This window comes from Saccopteryx bilineata, chromosome 2, assembly GCF_036850765.1.
Source record: "Saccopteryx bilineata isolate mSacBil1 chromosome 2, mSacBil1_pri_phased_curated, whole genome shotgun sequence".
NCBI lineage: Eukaryota > Metazoa > Chordata > Mammalia > Chiroptera > Emballonuridae > Saccopteryx > Saccopteryx bilineata.
Window position 1 is genome coordinate 80,213,171 of NC_089491.1, and position 21,733 is coordinate 80,234,903.

General features: G+C 39.1%; 1 protein-coding gene across 5 annotated transcripts in view; it reads left to right on the forward strand.

Annotated features, from left to right (window-relative positions):
• The window catches only part of ADAMTSL1 (ADAMTS like 1), a 1,054,626-nt gene that overhangs the window by 893,063 nt on the left and 139,830 nt on the right, over positions 1-21,733 (forward strand). For all 5 annotated transcript variants that reach the window (XM_066257319.1, XM_066257321.1, XM_066257318.1 and 2 more), the window contains one exon: positions 8,096-8,275. In XM_066257319.1, the coding sequence (XP_066113416.1) occupies positions 8,096-8,275 (180 nt within the window). The remainder of the gene's footprint in view (positions 1-8,095; positions 8,276-21,733) is intronic.

Here is a 21,733-nt window from a genome sequence, read left to right on the forward strand (position 1 = left end):
TATTGTATTTTTTTTTTTACTTTTTTTTATAAAACTAAAGAATCCATGACCTTTTATAATGAAACATGTATGGCAGCTAGACTAAGCAATATAAATACTATTTTTTGTTATTTATTCTGTTTATGACATATATTTAAAAACTATACTCCTTTGCAGAGCTCTACCTTTGCATACCACAATATTATTATAAATGATTTATAAAGGCAAATATTTTTATTTAGTTTTATTAAATTTCTCTTGCTATTTCTTCAGAAGGTTTTTCTTCTTTGCAGTCTGCCTGTCACTTCAGAACTGTTGGCTTTACCAGGCGACCTCAGCAGATTCACAGAGTCATCACAGACTTTGGAACCTTTATTAATTTGAAATTTCATCTTCTGCAATTAAAAAAAAAAACTAAAAATGCCTTTTTTTCCATACAGAGGGGGGCAAAAGTAGGTTTACAATTTTTGTATGAAAAATAATATAATAATTAATAAATAAGAATAAACTCTGTGTTTTGCATACTCACAACTGTAACCCTACTTTGTCTTCCTACTTTTGCCCACCCTGTACAAACGCACCAGGGAAACTTTTTGAGCGAAGATGAGACAGGCTTTTGAGACATGCTGACAGATATCCCTGACAATATTAACTCAGCCAGCGGTCCTACCATACCTGGAAGGTCAGGGCACCCAGCAGAGCACATGCTGCCTCAGCTAAAACCCCCACTGACTTGCTTAGAAGCAGCTTCTGGCTAATGATAAAACAGCCCTATAAAAGGTGGCTGTTCAGCCCATCAGCTGGATGTTTGTTTTACATCTTTTAAACATCTGGATTTGGGACCCTTTTATTCATCCAATCATCAATTCAGCAAACATTTATGAAGTGCATGCTCTTTGGCAGACACTATACAAAGCACTGGGGAATAGAAAGATGAATACATTCCCTTTCTTCAAAAGATGGATAATCCTGCATGCCTGCATGGAGGCAGAGGAAAATAGCGGGGCAGGAACAACTTGCCCTTATGGAGAGATGCAGTGCCTTCCAGGCCGTGGTGGGTAGGAGGTGACTCATTTGCCATAGGACAGAGCTTCTAGAGGAGGCTTTCATGAAGAAGTAGCCTTTCAGCTTGGTCTTCAAGGATGTCTTAGAGGAGTTTCTAGATGACAGAGGAGTGAAAGGCATTGCTCATGGAGTGAAGGCCTGAGCAGAGAATGCATCTATGTGCCAGAGACAGGCAAACTGTCCAACATAGCTAAAGCCCTGGTCCACAGCAGGTCAGCAAGGGAGGTGGCTGGGAGTCAATGCTGAGTCGAGTATGAGGGCCCTGAAGGATGTTCTCAGGAGTCTAAACCTCATCTTCTGGGCATTGAGAATTTTCTAGGAGCTTTATGTATACTGTAGCCCCCCCTTAATTGCAGGGGATATGTTCTAAGACCCCCATGAGATGCCTAAAACTACAGATAGTACTGAACCTCATATAAAGGCAGTCCCCAGGTTACAAACAAAACAGGTTCTGTAGGTGTGTTCTTAAGCTGAATTTGTATGTAAGTTGGAACAGGTACCTTTACCTATTAAATGGAACTTAGATGTTTGTCTTAACATAGTATTTATTTTTACCTTTCTGTACATATAAATAAGCATTTTCAAATACAACTTTAAATAGTCTTGGGTGATGCAAAAGATGATAGACTTGTTGGAGTGGACGGGGCTGGTGTTAGTGAGTCAGGTTTGATTCTGCTGGTGGAGCCAGTTTCTTGAAGTAGGCATCAGGGAGGTTTGTATAGAGCTCTTCTTTTTCTCATCATAAGTGGCCCTGTAGCATCTCAGGCCTTCAGTTACTGGACAGTAACCTTTGGTGGAGCTCTTTGTATCAGGATCTTGCTCCTCTAACTTTGCCATTCCTGCTTTCATGAGGCAAAAAGCATCAGCTAACTCTTTTGTAGAAACTTTTTTGGTTCTAGAGTTTCTAGGTCCCTGTTTTCTTCCCTAAATGCTATCATCTGCTGCTCTAGTTCCATAAAGTCTTCACTGGTTAGTTCTTTGCCATGGGAGTCAAGTAACTCTGTGATATCATTTTTGCTGATGTCCAACCAATAGCCCTTACAGCAGTCTGGAAGTTTTAGCTGTATGTAAGTTGGATGTTTGTAACTCGGGAACTTACTGTATACTATGTTTTTTCATATACATACACTCATACCTGTGATAAAATTTAACTTATAAATTAGGCACAGCAAGAGATTAACAACTAACATTAAAATAGGACAATTATAACAACGATAATAAAAGTGATGTGGATGTTGAGTCTCTCTCTCACTGTCATTCAAAATATCTCCTTGTACTGGTCCCACCTTTTGACTTAAAGAAAGCACTTTACAACTTCTTTTTGGCATTTCCAAATTGCCAGCGTCACTACTCTTATGCTCTGCAACCATTTTTAAGTAAAAGAAGGATTAGTTGATCATAAGCATGGTGATACCACCACAGTCCATTTGATAACCTAGATGATACCAAGTGACTCATGAGCAGGGAGCTTATATACTGTGGACACATGGGACAAGGGCATGGCTCACATCCCAAGCAGGATAGAATGAGCTGGCGCAAGATTTTATTACTTAAGACGGTAGGTGATTTAAAACTTATGGATTATTTATTTCTGGAATTTTTCATTTAATATTATGGACCAATTTGGTGGGCAACTGAAACCGTGGAAAGTGAAACCATGGATAGAGGGGGATCACTGTAGCTCAGACTTCAAATAAGCCGATGTTTTTACTTTTCTGGCAGCTGTTTTGTCATCGTATCATCACAGTACAGAGTTGGGGCAATTATCTGAAGGTCCGTCCCTTAAATCAAGTCCTATTTGCACATTGATAACCCGGCTATGTTATTTTAAGTGAGTGGTCACACTCTATAGCACAATTTTGTTATATCTCTACCTTTGAAATAAGACCAATTATTTTCATCATCTACTTCCTCAATTTGAAAGGGAAAATTAACCTGCATCTTTCCTTATTGCCACACTTGCTAAAAAGCTCTAACTGACAGCTGGAATTGGAGAGCTATTTTATTCAACTACTTGTTTATTTTTAGAGCATTTATTAAAATTGAATAGAAGCCCATGTGCCTCAGAAGATACTTAGAAAAAGAAAATTTTAGCCATCAGGCACCGAGGAGACTTGTACTCCTACCAATCTGACATCATTAGTGAAATATCTAAAATGTCAGTCACTGCTAAGAGAAACTTCCAGAGCATGTTCTTTATCCACAACAGACTCAATAGGTTCCACAGGGAATTTGACTATGAGTTATAATCAAAGGATTAGCAAAAAAAAGCGGTTTGATGTCATTTTGAGGTTTAGGGGGGTAATGATTTTATTAACAAGCCATTACTTCTTTCATAGAAAAATACACTGCATTTTCACTAGAGTGTACATCTTTATGGATCATACCAAAACATCACATACCTCTAGTATCTCTTATAGAAGAGATACTAAGTTCTACGGCTTAGATCATATCCTGACCACTTCTTTACTGGGAAGCAAACAAATCATTAACTTTAAAGGAAAAAAAAATGAGAAAGAATGTAGATGAAAAGATAACTAGAGATGAAGTCATCTAATTCTAAGGTATCTTATTAAAGATGTAATGATATCATACTGAGGAAGTTTTGAATGCAATTCTCAAACACTAATATGAGTGATAAGAGAAGCAAAATTGTTTTTTTCATAGAGCTAGTTCATAATAATATCTGAAAGGGATGAAAGCTACTTTAAAAAGCTATTTAAAAACTAAAATAAAGTAAGGTTAATAGGATAAAGACTGCTTTGGCTACTGTAGCTAGGAGGTTAGGGACGGCTTCTCTAAGCACGTGAGAATGGAATTGAACCTGAAAGATTAGAGATTCTCAGGCACATGCAGGTGTGAGAGAATAATGATTTAAGTAGAGATAAGAGCAAGTGTGAAGGCCCTGAGGGAGAAACAAGCTTGGCACTGCAGGATCAGCAACAACAGAAAGCCAAACAGTGTGGCTGGAATATGCAAGGAAGAAGTAGATTTGCAGGAGACAAAATTGGAGAGGTGTGCAAGGCATCTTGTTCACTGCTTCAACCTAGAACCATGCGTGGTCTGTGATTGGAATTTAGTAACTTTGTGTTGAATGAATGAATGAAGTTGGAAGGCTTTGAGTTAGTCTCAAAATTCCATTAGAGCAGGAAACAACATGTAGGACTTTGCAGGGCAAGGTTAAAGGAGTCGAAATTTTATTCTAATCACCAGGAGAAGCCGTTGGAGGTTTTTAAGCAGGAGAATTATGTGATCTGATGTATGCTTTGAAAACCCCTCTTGCTACCATGTGGAGAATAGGCTGTAGGGGAACAAGATGACATGCTCAGTATCTTCTCCTCTTGATCCCTCTCTACCTTCTTCACCTATGTCCCGGAGGCTGACCTAGGGAGACTCTACCCTCTGGCTTCCAGTTGTGTTCATCCAGTGGGGTTTTCAGCTGACCATTAGAAGAGAGAGGAACTCTCTTCAAATTGAGGCTGCTATCTCTGTCCTGCTGGAAGTAACTGAGAAAACTAGAAACGGCAAGACTAGTTAGGAGCTTAATAGTAGGCTAGGCTAGAGATGATGATATCTCAATGTATTATTTATTGTAGAGTAAATCTTCCTTGTTTTAGAGGCAAACCCAAAAGTATTTGCTCATGGATTGGGTGTTATAAAAGAGGTGGTGAGACAAAAGAAAAAGCAGGAACTTTTACTAAGTTTCTGTCTTGTTATGGCGCCATTAAATGAGTGGGGAAAATGGAGAATGAGCAGATTTGAGGTGATACTGGAGGGGCAGAATCCTAACTTCCATTTGAACATCTTTAGGTCAAGATACCTGTTTGCATTTAAGTAGACATGTTGAGTAAGGATAGGGGGAGAAGTCAGAGCTTCAAATTTAAATTTTTGACACATCATTATAAACATGTTGGTGATTTTTTTCCATATAATTATGACGAACAAAATTGCATTAAGTACATGAAAGAAATTTAATAATTCACAGAATTGAAAAAATTGTGTAAAACTTACTCCCTAAATTTGGTAAATCCTTAGAAATTAGTAATGCAAATGGTTTACTGTCTAGATATAAACGAGTTCTGAAAACAGGCTGAACAATGAAGGTTATAATGAATCTGGTGATAGAATAACTGGTTGGTGGGAAGTAAGAATTTGACAGAAGTAAGGAGAGGCTTACCTAAGAAGTCATGCAAAAGACTATAAAACCAAATTGAAAACCTTAGTTATCCTTAGTAACAAAAAGAGTTATTCTACATAAATGGAATTCTTAGCTGCTAATTTAAATTTCCCCTAACCAACAACTTCAATTCCACAAATACAGTACTTATTGAAAATTTACATTCACAGAAGGCACTGTGCAGAACTGTGTACAAATGCGTTCAAAAAATAAAATTCTTAAAAAGTTTATTAAACTACTACTAAATGACAAAAATTAAAATTTGCCTCTCTGATGAATAAAAAAGCCAAGGAATCACCAAAATGATCCAGAGAAGGCAAAGGCCAAGGCCACTCACAGTTAAACCAGTAGCTTCAAAGCCATAGATTTTAACATTAATTAAGGCTAAATAACATGCTAGGCAATTCCTTGGAAGAAACTGAATCTGTAATGAGTAACAACTGTCTGTAGACCACCGCATGCAGTCTACCCATGCACCTGGCTTTTGGCATAGCCTAGAAACTATTTTCACATGCAACCTTTTGGCTCAGAAATCAAATGGTAGGGAGAACACATTTTCAGGGCCACCACATTGCAGATGAGCTGTTTTAGAATGTTGGTCTCCAGACTTGGTCATGGGCTGGCTCTTACTGGTCAGGGATAGTCACAGAGTGGAGGCTGAGGACTGAATTTCAAAGCTCTGCCTGTCCAGTGGGGGTGTGGGAGAGACCGGGCTCTTAGCAATCTTGGGGCTTACAAGGCCTGGGGCCCTCAGCATGAAGCAGCAGTCAGGGTACCCTCCAGTTGGAAGCAGAAAGCAGTTCCTACAACCACAGCGAAGAGAAATCAAGCTTGGGCTCATGCCTCAGCTGTGTCCACCAACCCAGCTCAGAGAACATGCCCGGAATGTGGCCTTTGCTGAGTCATTTCACCTGTCTAAACTCAGCTTCTTCATCTGTAACGTGGGGATAAGACCTACCTTATAGGGTGGTTTCACCTTTAACTTTAGCCTTCTTTTATTCAGTGAGTAAGTACAATAGTTGAATCCAGCCATAAGAAAATACACTTTTTCTCTATGAGACCCAATAAGGTTATTCTCATTTCAAAAATTTAAATTTAAAATGTAAATGAAGGTTGTTCATCACTGCTTTGTGTGGTTTGAAAGGCTCTAGGGTTAGTCTAACAAGACTAAGTTCATAGCTTTTCTAACTTCATTAGTCAGTATCTCTGTGACCTCAAGCCATTCACAACTGCAAACAGAGGGCACTTTTGCTCCAGGGGGGTCCAAACAACCACTGTTTCTAACAGAGGCCTCTCTGGATCCTAGAGTGTACCCTCTGTGTTTATTTTATTTTCACTGGAAACAGCAGAGGGGCGTTCTTTGAGACATGGTTCTCAATGCTGGTTGCAGAATTACCTAAGAGAATTAATTTTTTTGTGTGTGTGAGAGAAAGAGAAAGGGACAGACAGACAGGAAGAGAGAGATGAGAAGCATCAACTTCTTGTTGCGGCACCTTAGTTGTTCATTGATTGTTTTCTCATATGTGTCTTGACCTGGGGGCTCCAGCTGAGCCAGTGACCCCTTACTCAAGCCAGTGACCTTGGACTCAGGCCAGAGACTTTGGGCTCAAGCCAGTGACCTTTAGGCTCAACCTAGCAACCATGGGGTCATGTCTATGATCCCATGCTCAAGCCGATAACCTCGGGGTTTTGAACCTGGGTCTTCAGTGTCCCAGGTCAAGGCTCTATCCACTGGTCAGGGTAAATTTTTTTAACTTAAAAAACTGATGTCTGGGACCCATATCACAGAGTTTCTGATTTAATGATTAAATTTCTGATTAAATGTAAGGCCTTAATACTTTATTTTTTTTTAAAAAAAAACAGCTGATTTAAAAATGCATCCAAGGTTGGGGCCATTGAATAAGGGTGACAGTAGCTGGGCTACAACAGTATTCTGACTGTAATCAAGGACCTGTATGACCCTCCTCACCTCAGCTGGGGGCACAAATTTCCCTTGCCATTCTGAGTAGAATGCACTGAGCACAGACCCTTGAGTTCTAAGAAGCCACTACTGCAGCAGAAGCAGCATTTAGTCACCTGGCCATTTCTACCTTCAAGGGAAATTGGCAAATCTAGTCTGTCGGCTGAAAGGTCATGTGCCCTCCTAAAAATTGGGGCCCTCTTTTATTGCAAAGTTGGGAGCAAATACTTAGAATAACAGCCAACTCAGTGGTTCTTCATGCGAGTGGATTATAACTATTACATTACAGGTAGATGGTGTGTTTGGGATCCTGCTGAAAACCATTGAAATAAGTCTATTTTTCTTGTACCCAAATTTCAGTGGCTCTTGCTCCCACTGCCCTAAGAAATCACAAATCCTACAAGAAAAGCATTCCAGGGGAGTTCTTTAGAACACCAGGCCTCAAGTTTAAGACATGTCCAGAGTGGCAGGGTAGGTGTTTACACAGAGAAGGGCTGCCTTCCCTGCAGATGAACTCCCCCAGATTTACACCGAGGGCCAGAGCTCTTGTTCATTCAGAAGCAGTACAGATTATTTCACTGGATCGTAAATATATTTAACACTATTATACTAACCTTTTAAACCAGTTGTCTTGGATGGCTGCAAATCATCCAAGACAACCTTCTAAGATTTAAATGCTCATGAAATTCCTGGATGCTCTAGTTAAATACTTGAAATTAAGAGTGGAGGGTGTAGCTGTTACTGCAAAAGTTATTTCAAGGAGAGGAAGCAAAATCTTTTGGGCTGGTTTCTGGTTTTTCTTCTTTTTATTTTTATTTTTTCTTTTTTCACTCTTTACTCAGCGAAGGCAAAGGTAAAATCAGCACTGAAACACGCCCCTTTCTTACTTTGGGTTGACCTGCTCCCTCCCCCAGTGTTCCAGGACCTGCGGAGGAGGCGTCCAGAAACGTGAAGTTCTTTGCAAGCAGCTCATGGCTGACGGCAGCTTCCTGGAGCTTCCTGAGACCTTCTGTTCAACCTCAAAACTGGCCTCCCAGCAAGCCTGCAAGAAAGATGACTGTCCCAGTGAGTGGCTTCTCTCTGACTGGTCAGAGGTATGTATGGTTCTCAGAAGGAGATAATGAACAAATACAAATAGGGAGCAACAGAACGCACCCCAAATGAATACATACAGCAGGTGAGGACAGAACAAAATAGTCCTCCTAACATTAGGGAGCAGTATTTTTGTAACCATTTATACCATAGTTTGTTACTGACTTTTAACTAGGCTACAGGGACATAGTTAAGCAGCCAGCCCTCGTTCAGCAATCCGAAGCATGCGATTGTAAACGGGTTCCCCCTGGATCAAAACCAGGCCTCGCTCATGCTATTCGGGCCCAGGATTCTTCACAGAACACAGGGTTCTTCTCCCCCTATCTTCACAGGTGCCTTCCTGACCTCCCACGTCTCCTACTCCCAGATGTTTCTAGTCCCTACTCAGGAAGGGCCAAGCTGCTCAAGTTCTTCTCTTCCAAGTTACTGTAAAATAAGGAACTGACTTATTAGGGAGAAAAAAGGCCAAGCAAATCTTGCCTCTTTACTGTCAGTCTCCTGGGTCCAAAACATCAACAAATTCCCAGGAAGAGAACTTGATTTCCCTTCTCATCTTGCATTTAGGGCGATGATTGCATCAGCATTCACCATTCCTCATGTGCCTCATAAGATAGGGATATATCCCCAACTAATCTATTTGTCTAAATAATTTCTACTGTGCCCTGGTCGAGTAGCTTGGTTGGTTGGAGCGTAGTCCCAGAGTGCAGAGATTGCTGGTTTGTCCCTCCTCAGGGCATGTGCAGGAGTGCATCGGTGTTCCTGTCTCTCTCTCTCTCTCTCTCCCCCTTTCTTCCTCTCTCTCTCAAATCAATAAAAAATAATCATTTAAATAATTCCTATTCTAACACCAACACCAATTAATTCATTTACCTAGCTTCAAATGATTAGTTTTCATTTTATTGAATTCTCTACAACAGGCCTGTGTGTCTTCCATAGAAAAGCCCCCCCCACAAAAAAAATTATTGCTTCACAAGCAAATTTAGCCAAGAATAGAACCATTGTCCCTGAAGGAATGTGTCAAAACCAGATTCAAGACCCTCCCCCCCTTACTTCCATGTAGAATCATTCGAATTGGCTTTGCTGAATCCATTGCCTTCTGCTGGTTGAAATGCATCACACGACACTTGCTTCCACAGAGGGGAAAGCTGCCTTTGAAAATTAAGATGCCAGCTCTGTCAGCATAGGTTCTTAGAATTCTTGTCTCATATTTTATCAGCCCATATAGAGTTCCATCAGATAGTTCTGCTAAGGGTATTGCAATTGAGAGTTAACTTATCATAGGTTTTGAAATTTAGCAGTGAAATTGCGTGCTGGTGGTATCTCACTCCAAATGTCTCAGAACAATAAAATGCCATGTTTTAGAAACAGGATAAAGAAAAAAACTGTGTGCAATGAATATGCGTGTGTGTTTATTCAAGTGTATGTGTGTGCATGTGCCCATGTGAACATGGTAGTAACAACTTTTCCATGGAACATTAGCTTGGGATATGATATTATATATTGAAAAAGTCATTCTAGATGGGATGACGTCAGAGTAATGGCAGAGTAGGAAGCGATACCGATAAATCTCCCCCAAAACTCAACAAGATCTTCAACCAGAAACAGAAAAACCTATACTTGGAGCTTCCAGATTCTTCGCAATACACCCAAAGGTATGATTGAGTGAAAAATTGGCTAAATATATAACCAAACCCCGAAGGAAATAGGGAGTAAGAAATGCTCCGCCTTCCTCACTAACCTAAACGGGGCGGCTTTCTCTGGTAACTGTGAATATAGAAACTGAGGCGGGCAAAGGGGGTGAATAGATCCAGGCCGCCGCAGCAAAAACGGCCGAACCAGGCTGTGGCTCGGAGATCCAAGCCGAGGAAAATCTGATCCTGTGGCAACCCGGGCAATACAAGCTAACACTCGCGCCAAACCCAAACAAAGAAAGACAAGCGGAGCGGCCATTTTACCCGGTCTCCTGGTCGGTGCGCAGTTAGTGGAAGAGAGTTTTCTTCCTAAGCCGCGGAAGTGGGTGCCCGTGTTGCCCCACGGAGAGGCAGGGTCAGAGGCCTTTCTGTGGGCTGAGGGCAGAGTCTCTGGGCAGCCCCAGCACCCTGGGAAAGCCACGCACGGGAGGGAGTGAGAACTAATCCCAACGGTGGAGATTTTCCGTGCTGGAGGCTATTTCACTCAGAGGGAAACGCGGCCGGCCTCATATCCTGGTTTGCGCGCGCAGATAAGGAGTGAGCGATTCCTCCGAGTGCCTCGGCAGTGCGCGCCCGTGTTATCGCACAGAGGGGCAGAGTCAGGGGCCTTTGTGTGGGCCAAAGCGGAATCTCGGGCCGCCCCAGCGCCTTGCAAAAGCCGCACACGGGGACGGAGCGAGACTCAATTCCAACGCTGCAACTTTTCCCTGCGGTTGGGGGTTTCACTCAGAGCGTGAGACTGCTGGCCGGATATCCTGGTTGCAGACAGTGAGTGAGAGTTTCCTCCAAGCGCCCCGGAAGTGGGCGCCCGCTTGTGTTACCGGATAGAGTGGCAGAGCCAGAGGTCTTCGAGTGGGCGGAAAGCCTGCCTGATTATGCTAGCAGCTCTGACTGACTGAGCCTTACCCAGAGCCCTGTGCTGAGTGGAAATAGAGTGGGGAGTTGCCAGCAATTTGAGCCTCTTACTATCCAGGCAGAGGCAGCAGCAACCCCATACCTGGACTATCAGGCTACTAATTGAGGAAGGAAAGACTAGGAGAAAGGCTCCAGGAACACGGACTCTCTCACTGTCGGAGCCTATAAATGCTAATGAGCCTCGACTCCCAACGAGAATAAAGCACAATACATGACATTGCCATAGAGACTTATCAACTGCAAACCTCTACCTGAGCGTGCCAAAGGGGCAGAACCCGGGGTACAGAGTCACCGACCAGGAAGAGGGAGAGAAAAGAAAAAGCAAGAAGATAACCTCTCAAAATCAAGAATAATCTGCAGACTTTATAACCTATCCCATTTTATTATATTTGTTCGTTTGTTTCTCTTATCTTCATTCTTGAGACTTTTTTTTCCTCCTCCAATTTGGCCGATTAACTCTCTACCGGTCTTACTCTCTCCTTTCCTGGAACTACACTACCCATAAGTGTTACATCTCCCATTATCTTTTCTCTTCTCTTCCTTTCTCTCTATGAGGGTTGCACTCCAAAACCCTTAACTCTCTCTCTCTCTCTCTCCTTCCTTTTTTCTTCTTTTAGTGGTTCCCTCTTTTTTTCTCTCTCTCTCTTTCTTTTCTCCTTCTATATTAGTTTCTTCCTTTCTCCTTTACATCTCCTCTCATTCAAACCTCAATAACAAACAAATTATCTTATCTGGGACTCAAACCTATGTTTGTGGCATTTTGGGGGGTTTTTACTTCACCTTTTTAACTCACTAGCAGTGCTCCCATCCCTGGCTCTCCATATTATCTAGTTCTTGTTCCACTAAATACAATAGTAAGTTTTTAATTTGTCCCCCCATTTTTCCATTTTCCTCTTATTCCTCTCATCATAACTCTTAGAAAACCAACACCTAAAAGCAAATCATTTTATTCTTGACCCAAATTTTTTCCTTATTTGCTTTTTGTGGGTCCATACGCTCTTTTTTTTTTTTTTTTTTTTTTTCTTTCTCTCTTTTTTGCCCCTTTATTACTTTTCCCCAATTCAGGCCCTCCATCACAGGCATTGTTTGTTATAACTCACAGTCCACCACAAGATTTTCTCAAGAAAGAGGGGAGAGGAGAGGAGAGGAAAAAAAGAGGGGGGGAATAATTTCCTTTTTTAAAAAATTTTTATTTTATTTTATTTTTCTTTATTTCATTATTAATTTTTTTTAAAAAAAACAACTCTTTTCGATTTATTTTTTTATTTTTTTTAACTTTTTATTCTTTATTAAATCTCATTAATACTATCAGCAAAACCACCCTCAGATGCCATTAAGGAAGAGAAAATCGAATATCATGGATACAAAAGAAAGAGAGGTAACACAGCTAGATGAGGAAAAATCTATGGAGAAAAAATTTAATATATTGGAAACCTTGGAGCTAAATGACAGAGAATTCAAGATAGAAATCCTAAAAATCCTCCGAGATATACAAGAAAACACAGAAAGGCAATATAGGGAGATCAGAAAACAACTCCATGAACACAAAGAATATATGTCCAAGGAAATTGAAACTATAAAAACAAATCAAACAGAGATGAAAAACTCAATTCACGAGCTGAAAAACGAAGTAACAAGCTTAGCTAATAGAACAGGTCAGATAGAAGAGAGGATTAGTGAAATAGAAGACAAGCAACTTGAGGCACAACAGAGAGAAGAAGAAAGAGACTCAAAAATTTAAAAAAATGAGATAGCCCTACAAGAATTATCTGACTCCATCAAAAAGAATAACATAAGAATAATAGGTATATCAGAGGGAGAAGAGAGAGAAAATGGAATGGAGAACATACTTAAACAAATAATTGATGAGAACTTCCCAAGCCTGTGGAAAGAACTAAAGCCTCAAGTTCAAGATGCAAACAGAACTCCAAGTTTTCTTAACCCCAACAAACCTACTCCAAGGCATATCATAATGAAATTGACACAAACCAACAGCAAAGAAAAAATTCTCAAGGCAGCCAGGGAAAAGAAGAATACAACATATAAAGGAAGGCCCATTAGATTATCATCAGATTTCTCAGCAGAAACTCTACAAGCTAGAAGAGAGTGGACCCCAATATTTAAAGTCCTGAAAGAGAGGAACTTTCAGCCACGAATACTATACCCATCAAAGCTATCCTTCAAATACGAAGGAGAAATAAAAACATTCACAGATACAGAAAAGATGAGGGAATTTATCATCAGAAAACCCCCACTCCAGGAATTACTAAAGGGGGTTCTCCAATCAGATACAAAGAACAAAAAAAAACAGAGCCACAAGTAAAAGCTCCAAGAAGAACACAATAAAACCAAATTTAAACTGTGACAACAACAAAAAGAAAGAGGGGGAGAAGACGGAGATTAACAGTAGCAAAGGACGATGGAGTGCAAAAGTACTCACAAAATAGTTCGCTACAATGAACAGGGTAGGGGCCCTTTTCATTACTCAAAGGTAACCACCATTGAAAAAACCACCACAGAAGCACATGAGATAAAAAAGATAGCAACAGAGGAAAGATGTATGGAATACAACCAAATAAAAACAAAAGATAGAAAAACGAAAGAGAAGGATCAAACAAGACACAAAACTAACAGAAAGCAAGATATAAAATGGCAATAGGGAACTCACAAGTATCAATAATTACACTAAATGTAAATGGATTAAACTCACCAATAAAAAGGCACAGAGTAGCAGAATGGATTAAAAAAGAAAATCCAACTGTATGCTGCCTACAGGAAACTCATCTAAGTAACAAGGATAAAAACAAATTCAAAGTGAAAGGCTGGAAAACAATACTCCAAGCAAATAACATCCAAAAAAAAGCAGGTGTAGCAATACTCATATCGGATAATGCTGACTACAAGACAGGAAAAGTACTTAGAGACAAAAATGGCCATTTCATAATGGCTAAGGGGACACTGAATCAAGAAGACATAACAATTCTTAATATATATGCACCAAACCAAGGAGCACCAAAATATATAAGACAGCTACTTATTGATCTTAAAACAAAAACTGACAAAAATACAATCATACTTGGAGACCTCAATACACCGCTGACGGCTCTAGATCGGTCATCCAAACAGAGAATCAACAAAGACATAGTGGCCTTAAACAAAACACTAGAGCACCTGGATATGATAGACATCTACAGGACATTTCATCCCAAAGTGACTGAGTATACATTTTTCTCCAGTGTACATGGATCATTCTCAAGAATTGACCATATGTTGGGCCACAAAAATAATATCAGCAAATTCAGAAAAATTGAAGTTGTACCAAGCATATTTTCTGATCATAAAGCCTTGAAACTAGAATTCAACTGCAAAAAAGAGGGAAAAAATCCCACAAAAATGTGGAAACTAAACAACATACTTTTAAAAAATGAATGGGTCAAAGAAGAAATAAGTGCAGAGATCAAAAGATATATACAGACTAATGAAAATGACAATACGACATATCAGAATCTATGGGATGCAGCAAAAGCAGTGATAAGAGGGAAGTTCATATCACTTCAGGCATATATGAACAAACAAGAGAGAGCCCAAGTGAACCATTTAACTTCCCACCTTAAGGAACTAGAAAAAGAAGAACAAAGACAACCCAAAACCAGCCGAAGAAAGGAGATAATAAAAATCAGAGCAGAAATAAATGAATTAGAGAACAGAAAAACTATAGAAAAAATTAATAGAACAAGGAGCTGGTTCTTTGAAAAGATCAACAAAATTGACAAACCCTTGGCAAGACTTACCAAGGAAAAAAGAGAAAGAACTCATATAAACAAAATCCAAAATGAAAGAGGAGAAATCACCACGGACACCGTAGATATACAAAGAATTATTGTAGAATACTATGAAAAACTTTATGCCACTAAATTCAACAACCTAGAAGAAATGGATAAATTCCTAGAACAATACAACCTTCCTAGACTGAGTCAAGAAGAAGCAGAAAGCCTAAACAGACCTATCAGTAGAGAAGAAATAGAAAAAAACATTAAAAACCTCCCCAAAAATAAAAGTCCAGGCCCTGACGGCTATACCAGCGAATTTTATCAAACATTCAAAGAAGACTTGGTTCCTATTCTACTCAAAGTCTTCCAAAAAATTGAAGAAGAAGCAATACTTCCAAACACATTTTATGAGGCCAACATAACCCTCATCCCAAAACCAGGCAAGGATGGCACAAAAAAAGAAAACTACAGACCAATATCTCTAATGAATACAGATGCTAAAATACTAAACAAAATACTAGCAAATCGAATACAACAACATATTAAAAAAATAATACATCATGATCAAGTGGGATTCATCCCAGAATCTCAAGGATGGTTCAACATACGTAAAACGGTTAATGTAATACACCATATCAACAAAACAAAGAACAAAAACCACATGATCTTATCAATAGATGCAGAAAAGGCTTTCGATAAAATACAACACAATTTTATGTTTAAGACTCTCAACAAAATGGGTATAGAAGGAAAATATCTCAACATGATAAAGGCCATATATGATAAACCATCAGCTAACATCATATTAAATGGCACTAAACTGAAGGCTTTCCCCCTTAAATCAGGAACAAGACAGGGTTGTCCACTCTCTCCACTCTTATTTAATGTGGTACTAGAGGTTCTAGCCAGAGCAATCAGACAAGACAAAGAAATAAAAGGCATCCATATCGGAAAAGAAGAAGTAAAGGTATCACTTTTTGCAGATGATATGATCCTATACATCGAAAACCCCAAAGAATCCACAAAAAGACTACTAGAAACAATAAGCCAATACAGTAAGGTCGCAGGATACAAAATTAACATACAGAAGTCAATAGCCTTTCTATATGCCAACAATGAAACAACTGAGAAGGAACTCAAAAGAATAATCCCCTTCACGATTGCAACAAAAAAAATAAAATACTTAGGAATAAACATAACAAAGAATGTAAAGGACTTATATAATGAAAACTATAAACCATTGTTAAGGGAAATCGAAAAAGATATAATGAGATGGAAGAATATACCTTGTTCTTGGCTAGGAAGAATAAATATAATCAAGATGGCTATATTACCCAAAGCAATATACAAATTTAATGCAATTCCCATCAAAATTCCAATGACATTTTTTAAAGAAATAGAGCAAAAAATCATCAGATTTATATGGAACTATAAAAAACCCCGAATAGCCAAAGCAATCCTAAAGAAAAAGAATGAAGCTGGGGGCATAACAATACCTGACTTCAAACTCTACTATATGGCCACGACAATCAAAACAGCATGGTATTGGCAGAAAAATAGACACTCAGACCAATGGAACAGAATAGAAAGTCCAGAAATAAAACCACATATATATAGTCAAATAATTTTTGATAAAGGGGCCAACAACACACAATGGAGAAAAGAAAGCCTCTTCAATAAATGGTGCTGGGAAAACTGGAAAGCCACATGCAAAAGAATGAAACTGGACTACAGTCTCTCCCCCTGTACAAAAATTAACTCAAAATGGATCAAAGATCTAAACATAAGACCTGAAACAATTAAGTACATAGAAGAAGACATAGGTACTCAACTCATGGACCTGGGTTTTAAAGAGCATTTTATGAATCTGACTCCAATGGCAAGAGAAGTGAAGGCAAAAATTAATGAATGGGACTACATCAGACTAAGAAGTTTTTGCTCAGCAAAGGAAACTGATAACAAAATAAACAGAAAGCCAACTAAATGGGAAATGATATTTTCAAACAACAGCTCAGATAAGGGCCTAATATCCAAAATATACAAAGAACTCATAAAACTCAACAACAAACAAACAAACAATCCAATAAAAAAATGGGAAGAGGATATGAATAGACACTTCTCCCAGGAAGAAATACAAATGGCCAACAGATATATGAAAAGATGCTCATCTTCTTTAGCTATTAGAGAAATGCAAATCAAAACGGCAATGAGATACCACCTCACACCTGTTCGATTAGCTGTTATTAGCAAGTCAGGTAATAGCAAATGTTGGAGAGGCTGTGGAGAAAAAGGAACCCTCATACACTGTTGGTGGGAATGTAAAGTAGTACGACCATTATGGAAGAAAGTATGGTGGTTCCTCAAAAAACTGAAAATAGAACTACCTTATGACCCAGCAATCCCTCTACTGGGTATATATCCCCAAAACTCAGAAACATTGATACGTAAAGACATATGCAGCCCCATGTTTATTGCAGCATTGTTCACAGTGGCCAGGACATGGAAACAACCAAAAAGCCCATCAATAGATGACTGGATAAAGAAAATGTGGCACATATACACTATGGAATACTACTCAGCCATAAGAAATGATGACATCGGAACATTTACAGCAAAATGGTGGGATCTTGATAACATGATACGAAGCGAAATAAATAAATCAGAAAAAAACAGGAACTGTATTATTCCATACGTAGGTGGGACATAATAGTGAAACTAAGAGACATTGATAAGAGTGTGATGGTTACGGGGGGGAGGGGGGAATGGGAGAGGGATAGGGGGTGGGAGGGGCACAAAGAAAACAAGATAGAAGGTGACAGAGGACAATCTGACTTTGGGTGGTGGGTATGCAACATAATTGAACGACAAGATAACCTGGACTTGTTATCTTTGAATATATGTATCCTGATTTATTGATGTCACCCCATTAAAAAAATAAAATTATAAAAAAAAAAATAAAAAAAAAATAAAAAGTCATTCTAAATATATCAGGAGGGAATTAAGCCAAAGGTTTAGACGCTTCAAATAAAATTACTCTTTGATTCTATTCTGAGAATAAGACCTTCAAAACACCTTATTTCTTATATTTAAAAGAAACTCCTCCATTGCCTGAAAGAGTTAGCTAGTAAATATTTTTAAAACATATTTTTAGGAAAGTTGTCCCCCCCCCCAAAAAAAATATACATATAAAAGAAATTAAAGTCAGAGTAGTAAATTTTGAAGCTAGAAGGAACTTATAAGAATATCCTATAAGAATATCCTAATGCCTATTTGTTCTTTTAAAAATTTAAGCACTGCCTGACCTGTGGTGGCGCAGTGGATAAAGCGTCGACCTGGAAATGCTGAGGTCGCCGGTTCGAAACCCTGGGCTTGCCTGGTCAAGGCACATATGGGAGTTGATGCTTCCAGCTCCTCCCCCCTGTCTCTCTCTCCTCTCTCTCTCTCTCTGTCTCTCTCTCTGTCTCTCTCTCTCTCTCCTCTCTAAAATGAATAAATAAAAAATAAAAATAAAAAATAATAATCAAAAAAAAACAAAACATATGTATGTTAAAAATTTAAGCACTGACCTCTTTTTAAAATTGAAATGTTACTGTGAAGCCAAAATATATGCAGGAGAGACCCCTAGATGAAGACCTCCTTCCAGGGAGGATGCTGATTGTGTCATTATAATTGTCCTCCCACGTTCCTGGACTTCATAGTCTCCAAGCTTAGGAGACACAGAATTCAGAAAAAGTTCCTTTTGGCCTACATATTTGAAGGAGGGGCGCTTGTGATTAGGCGCTTAGAAAAGGAGACTGCTGAATTGAGGTCTCATGGGACCCATTAAGCCAAGCAGACCTTCAGAACAGTGTCCTGTGTGGGGAAGAGTTGAGAGTGAAAGACAGGCAGGCATAGGTTCTAATGCTGACTCTGTTACTTACTGATTATACTATTTTACATTCCTACCAGCAATGTATGAAGGCTCGAATAACCTTGGGCTAGTTATTTAACTTTTGTTGGCCTTAGTTTGCTTATCTGAATATTGAAGATAATAATAGTGTCCACCTTTATGATTATGAGGAGACTTAAATTAATTGATGTAATATAAAGTGCTTTATGCCAAGTAAAGTTAGCCATAATTATTGTTATGATTCTCTTACATCCCTGCTCATTGTCAGGAAGAGAGGTAATAAAAGGATGGACTTACCCCGATTGACTAGAACCAGGGTCATGGTAGACCTTCCAGTCTTGTCCAGTCTTCCTAGGAGGAGGAAGTTACATTTTGGGAACTAGGACTAGTTAGTCCTTATTCAAGGAATGCTATTAGGTTTGAGTTATCTGAGTTGATGAATGAAAATTCCAAACATTGGGGAGGGGCTGAGAATGGTGGGAAGTAATCACGATTCACTGGGATGAAACTCATGCTGGTGCCATACAACGGTGCTCCTGGAAGTGTTCACAGAGGCTCTAGCTGGCCCTGTCCCAACAGCCCTTCTCTGGGCCCTGTGGCTGGGATGAGATGTGCATTCCACACCCCCTGCAGGACCCCTTGGAAAAGGAAGACCTGGATGATCTATGAGTGTATTTATCCTTCACTATCTGGCTCACTCTCATGGTTACTGCACAGAATCCCTCAGAGACAGAATTAAGCCAAAGGTTTAGACACTTCAAATAAAATTACTCTTGGATTCTATTCTGAGAATAAGACCTTCAAAACACCTTATTTCTTATATTTAAAAGAAACCCCTCCATTGCCTGAAAGAGTTGGCTAGTAAATATTTTTAAAACATATTTTTAGGAAAGTTGTCCCCCCAAAAAAATATATATAAAAGAAATTAAAGTCAGAGTAGTAAATTTTGAAGCTAGAAGGAACTTATAAGAATATCCTAATGCCTAGTTGTTCTTTTAAAAATTTAAGCACTGAACTCTTTTTAAAATTGAAATGTTACTATGAAGCCAAAAATCTAAAACAGATCAAAACAGAGCTGTTAGGGTTAAAGTGTGGGTAAGGGGTCCAGATTTCCAACAGTTGGGCTTCCAATTCACCTGAGAAGTGCCTGAATCACTTCCTCATCATGGTTATAGAACACAGTTTGAAACTCCCTGCTTTAGCCTGACTTGCGGTGGCGCAGTAGGTAAAGCGTCCACCTGGAATGCTGAGGTTGCCTGTTTGAAACCCTGGTCTTCCCTGGTCAAGGCACATATGAGGGTTGATGCTTTCTGCTCCTCACCCCCTTCTCTTTTGCTGTCTCTTTCTCTTTCTCTCTGTCTTCTCTCTCTAAAATGAATATGTAAAATCTAAAATTAATTAATTAATTAATTAATTAATTAAGAAACTCTCTGCTTTAACTTAGATTCCCTGTTTTAGAGATGTGGAAATTGAGCCTAGAGAAGAAACTAGACTTGACCAGAATCATAAATCAATCTTCTGACATGCAGTCTATTTTTCTATTTTTCTACTTAGCAGCACTAAAATGAGCATGCTTTCAAATTTTCCAGGCTCTTTACCTCTATTCTACCTGATCCCTGGATTTGGTGCTGTCATTTACAATAAAATAAGGGCTGAGTGGAATCTGGAATCTATGATCATCAGGGAACAAAATCAGTGGGTTGGACTCTCATCCCCATTTTTTGCATCTTAAATGTCTTTCAGGATAGTGTATATCATAGAACTTTGCATGGAATACTTTATTTCAATGGGCTAACATATAATACTTGAAAAAAATAATATCTTTTGGTTTTTACCGTCCTTTTCAAGTTAACATGGCACACTGCCATGACCCTAGTTCAGGCCTTTATCATCTTAGGCCTGGACTACTGTGGCGGCCTCCTTCACTGATACCCCTACCTGCAATCCATCTCCTACTCCCATTCCTCCCGGACACTGCTGCCAGATTAACCTTCTAAGAACACCTCTTTCATCATTTCACTCCTCCCTTCAATGGCTCTTCCTATGGACCAATTCCAAACCTCCTGTCTGAAAATTAAAAATCAGCAATGTCTGGCCCAAATTTACCTCTTGAACTCCTGACACTCTTGATGTGATCCTTCTGCTCAAAGAGGTTTAGCTCTGCCCCCAAACCTGCCTTAGACATCAGCACTGAACTGTTCTTCCTTTGTTCTGGACATTTCCCTGACTCCATGCTTATCCCTCGTTCTCTATACCCATCCAGACTCTACCCAGCTTCAAGACCTAGGTCAGGAAATCCCTAGTGCATTCAACAGTTGTTAGTATTAATTTTATAATACTTGACTTGTCTTTTAGTTTTGTATTTTTACTAAAATTTGTATTACTACAGGGGGGTCCTTGGGTTACAACAGTTTTGACATACGATGTTTCAAGTTGACGAAGCTTACTCCCATAAAAAGTTGAAAAAATTGAGATGTGAGTGTTTTGGCTTACACTGTTAGCACCATACTTACAGACTACGTGGATGAACTAGTTTGGTTGCATGCGACGGAAGAATACACAATATTCCTTTTCTGTGGCTTAGTTGTGTTTTTATGTTCTAGATTATGATTTTACAACTGTGCTGGATAGGTATGTGATTTAGGCTAGGGTGTGTTTCGACTTACACCAAAATTCAGGTTATGTCACTGTTGTAGGAACAGAACTGTGTTGTAACAAGAGGACCCCATGTTTTCAACTCTTTAAACAGCTTCACTAAAAAATTTACTTTACTTTAGCATAATGTTTTCAAGGTTCATTCATGTTTCATTACATATCAGAACTAAATTCCTTTTTATGATAGAATAATATTCCATTGTTTAGATATACCACTTTGTTTATCCATTTAACAATTAATGGACACTTGAATTGTTTTCCCTTAATGTCTGTTATGAATACACTGCTATGAATAGTCACATACAAGTCTTTGTGTGGATGTATGTTTCATATTTCTTGGGTAGATATCTAGAAGTGAAATTGCTGGGTGTCATGGTAAATTTATATTTAACTTTTTAGGAAACTATTAAACTGTTTTCCAAGTAGGCTTTACTATTTTATGTTCCTACCAGCAATATATGAAGGCTCTACTTTTTCCACATCCTCACCAATATTTATTATCTTCCTACTATGGCCATTCTAGTGAATATAAAGTGGTAT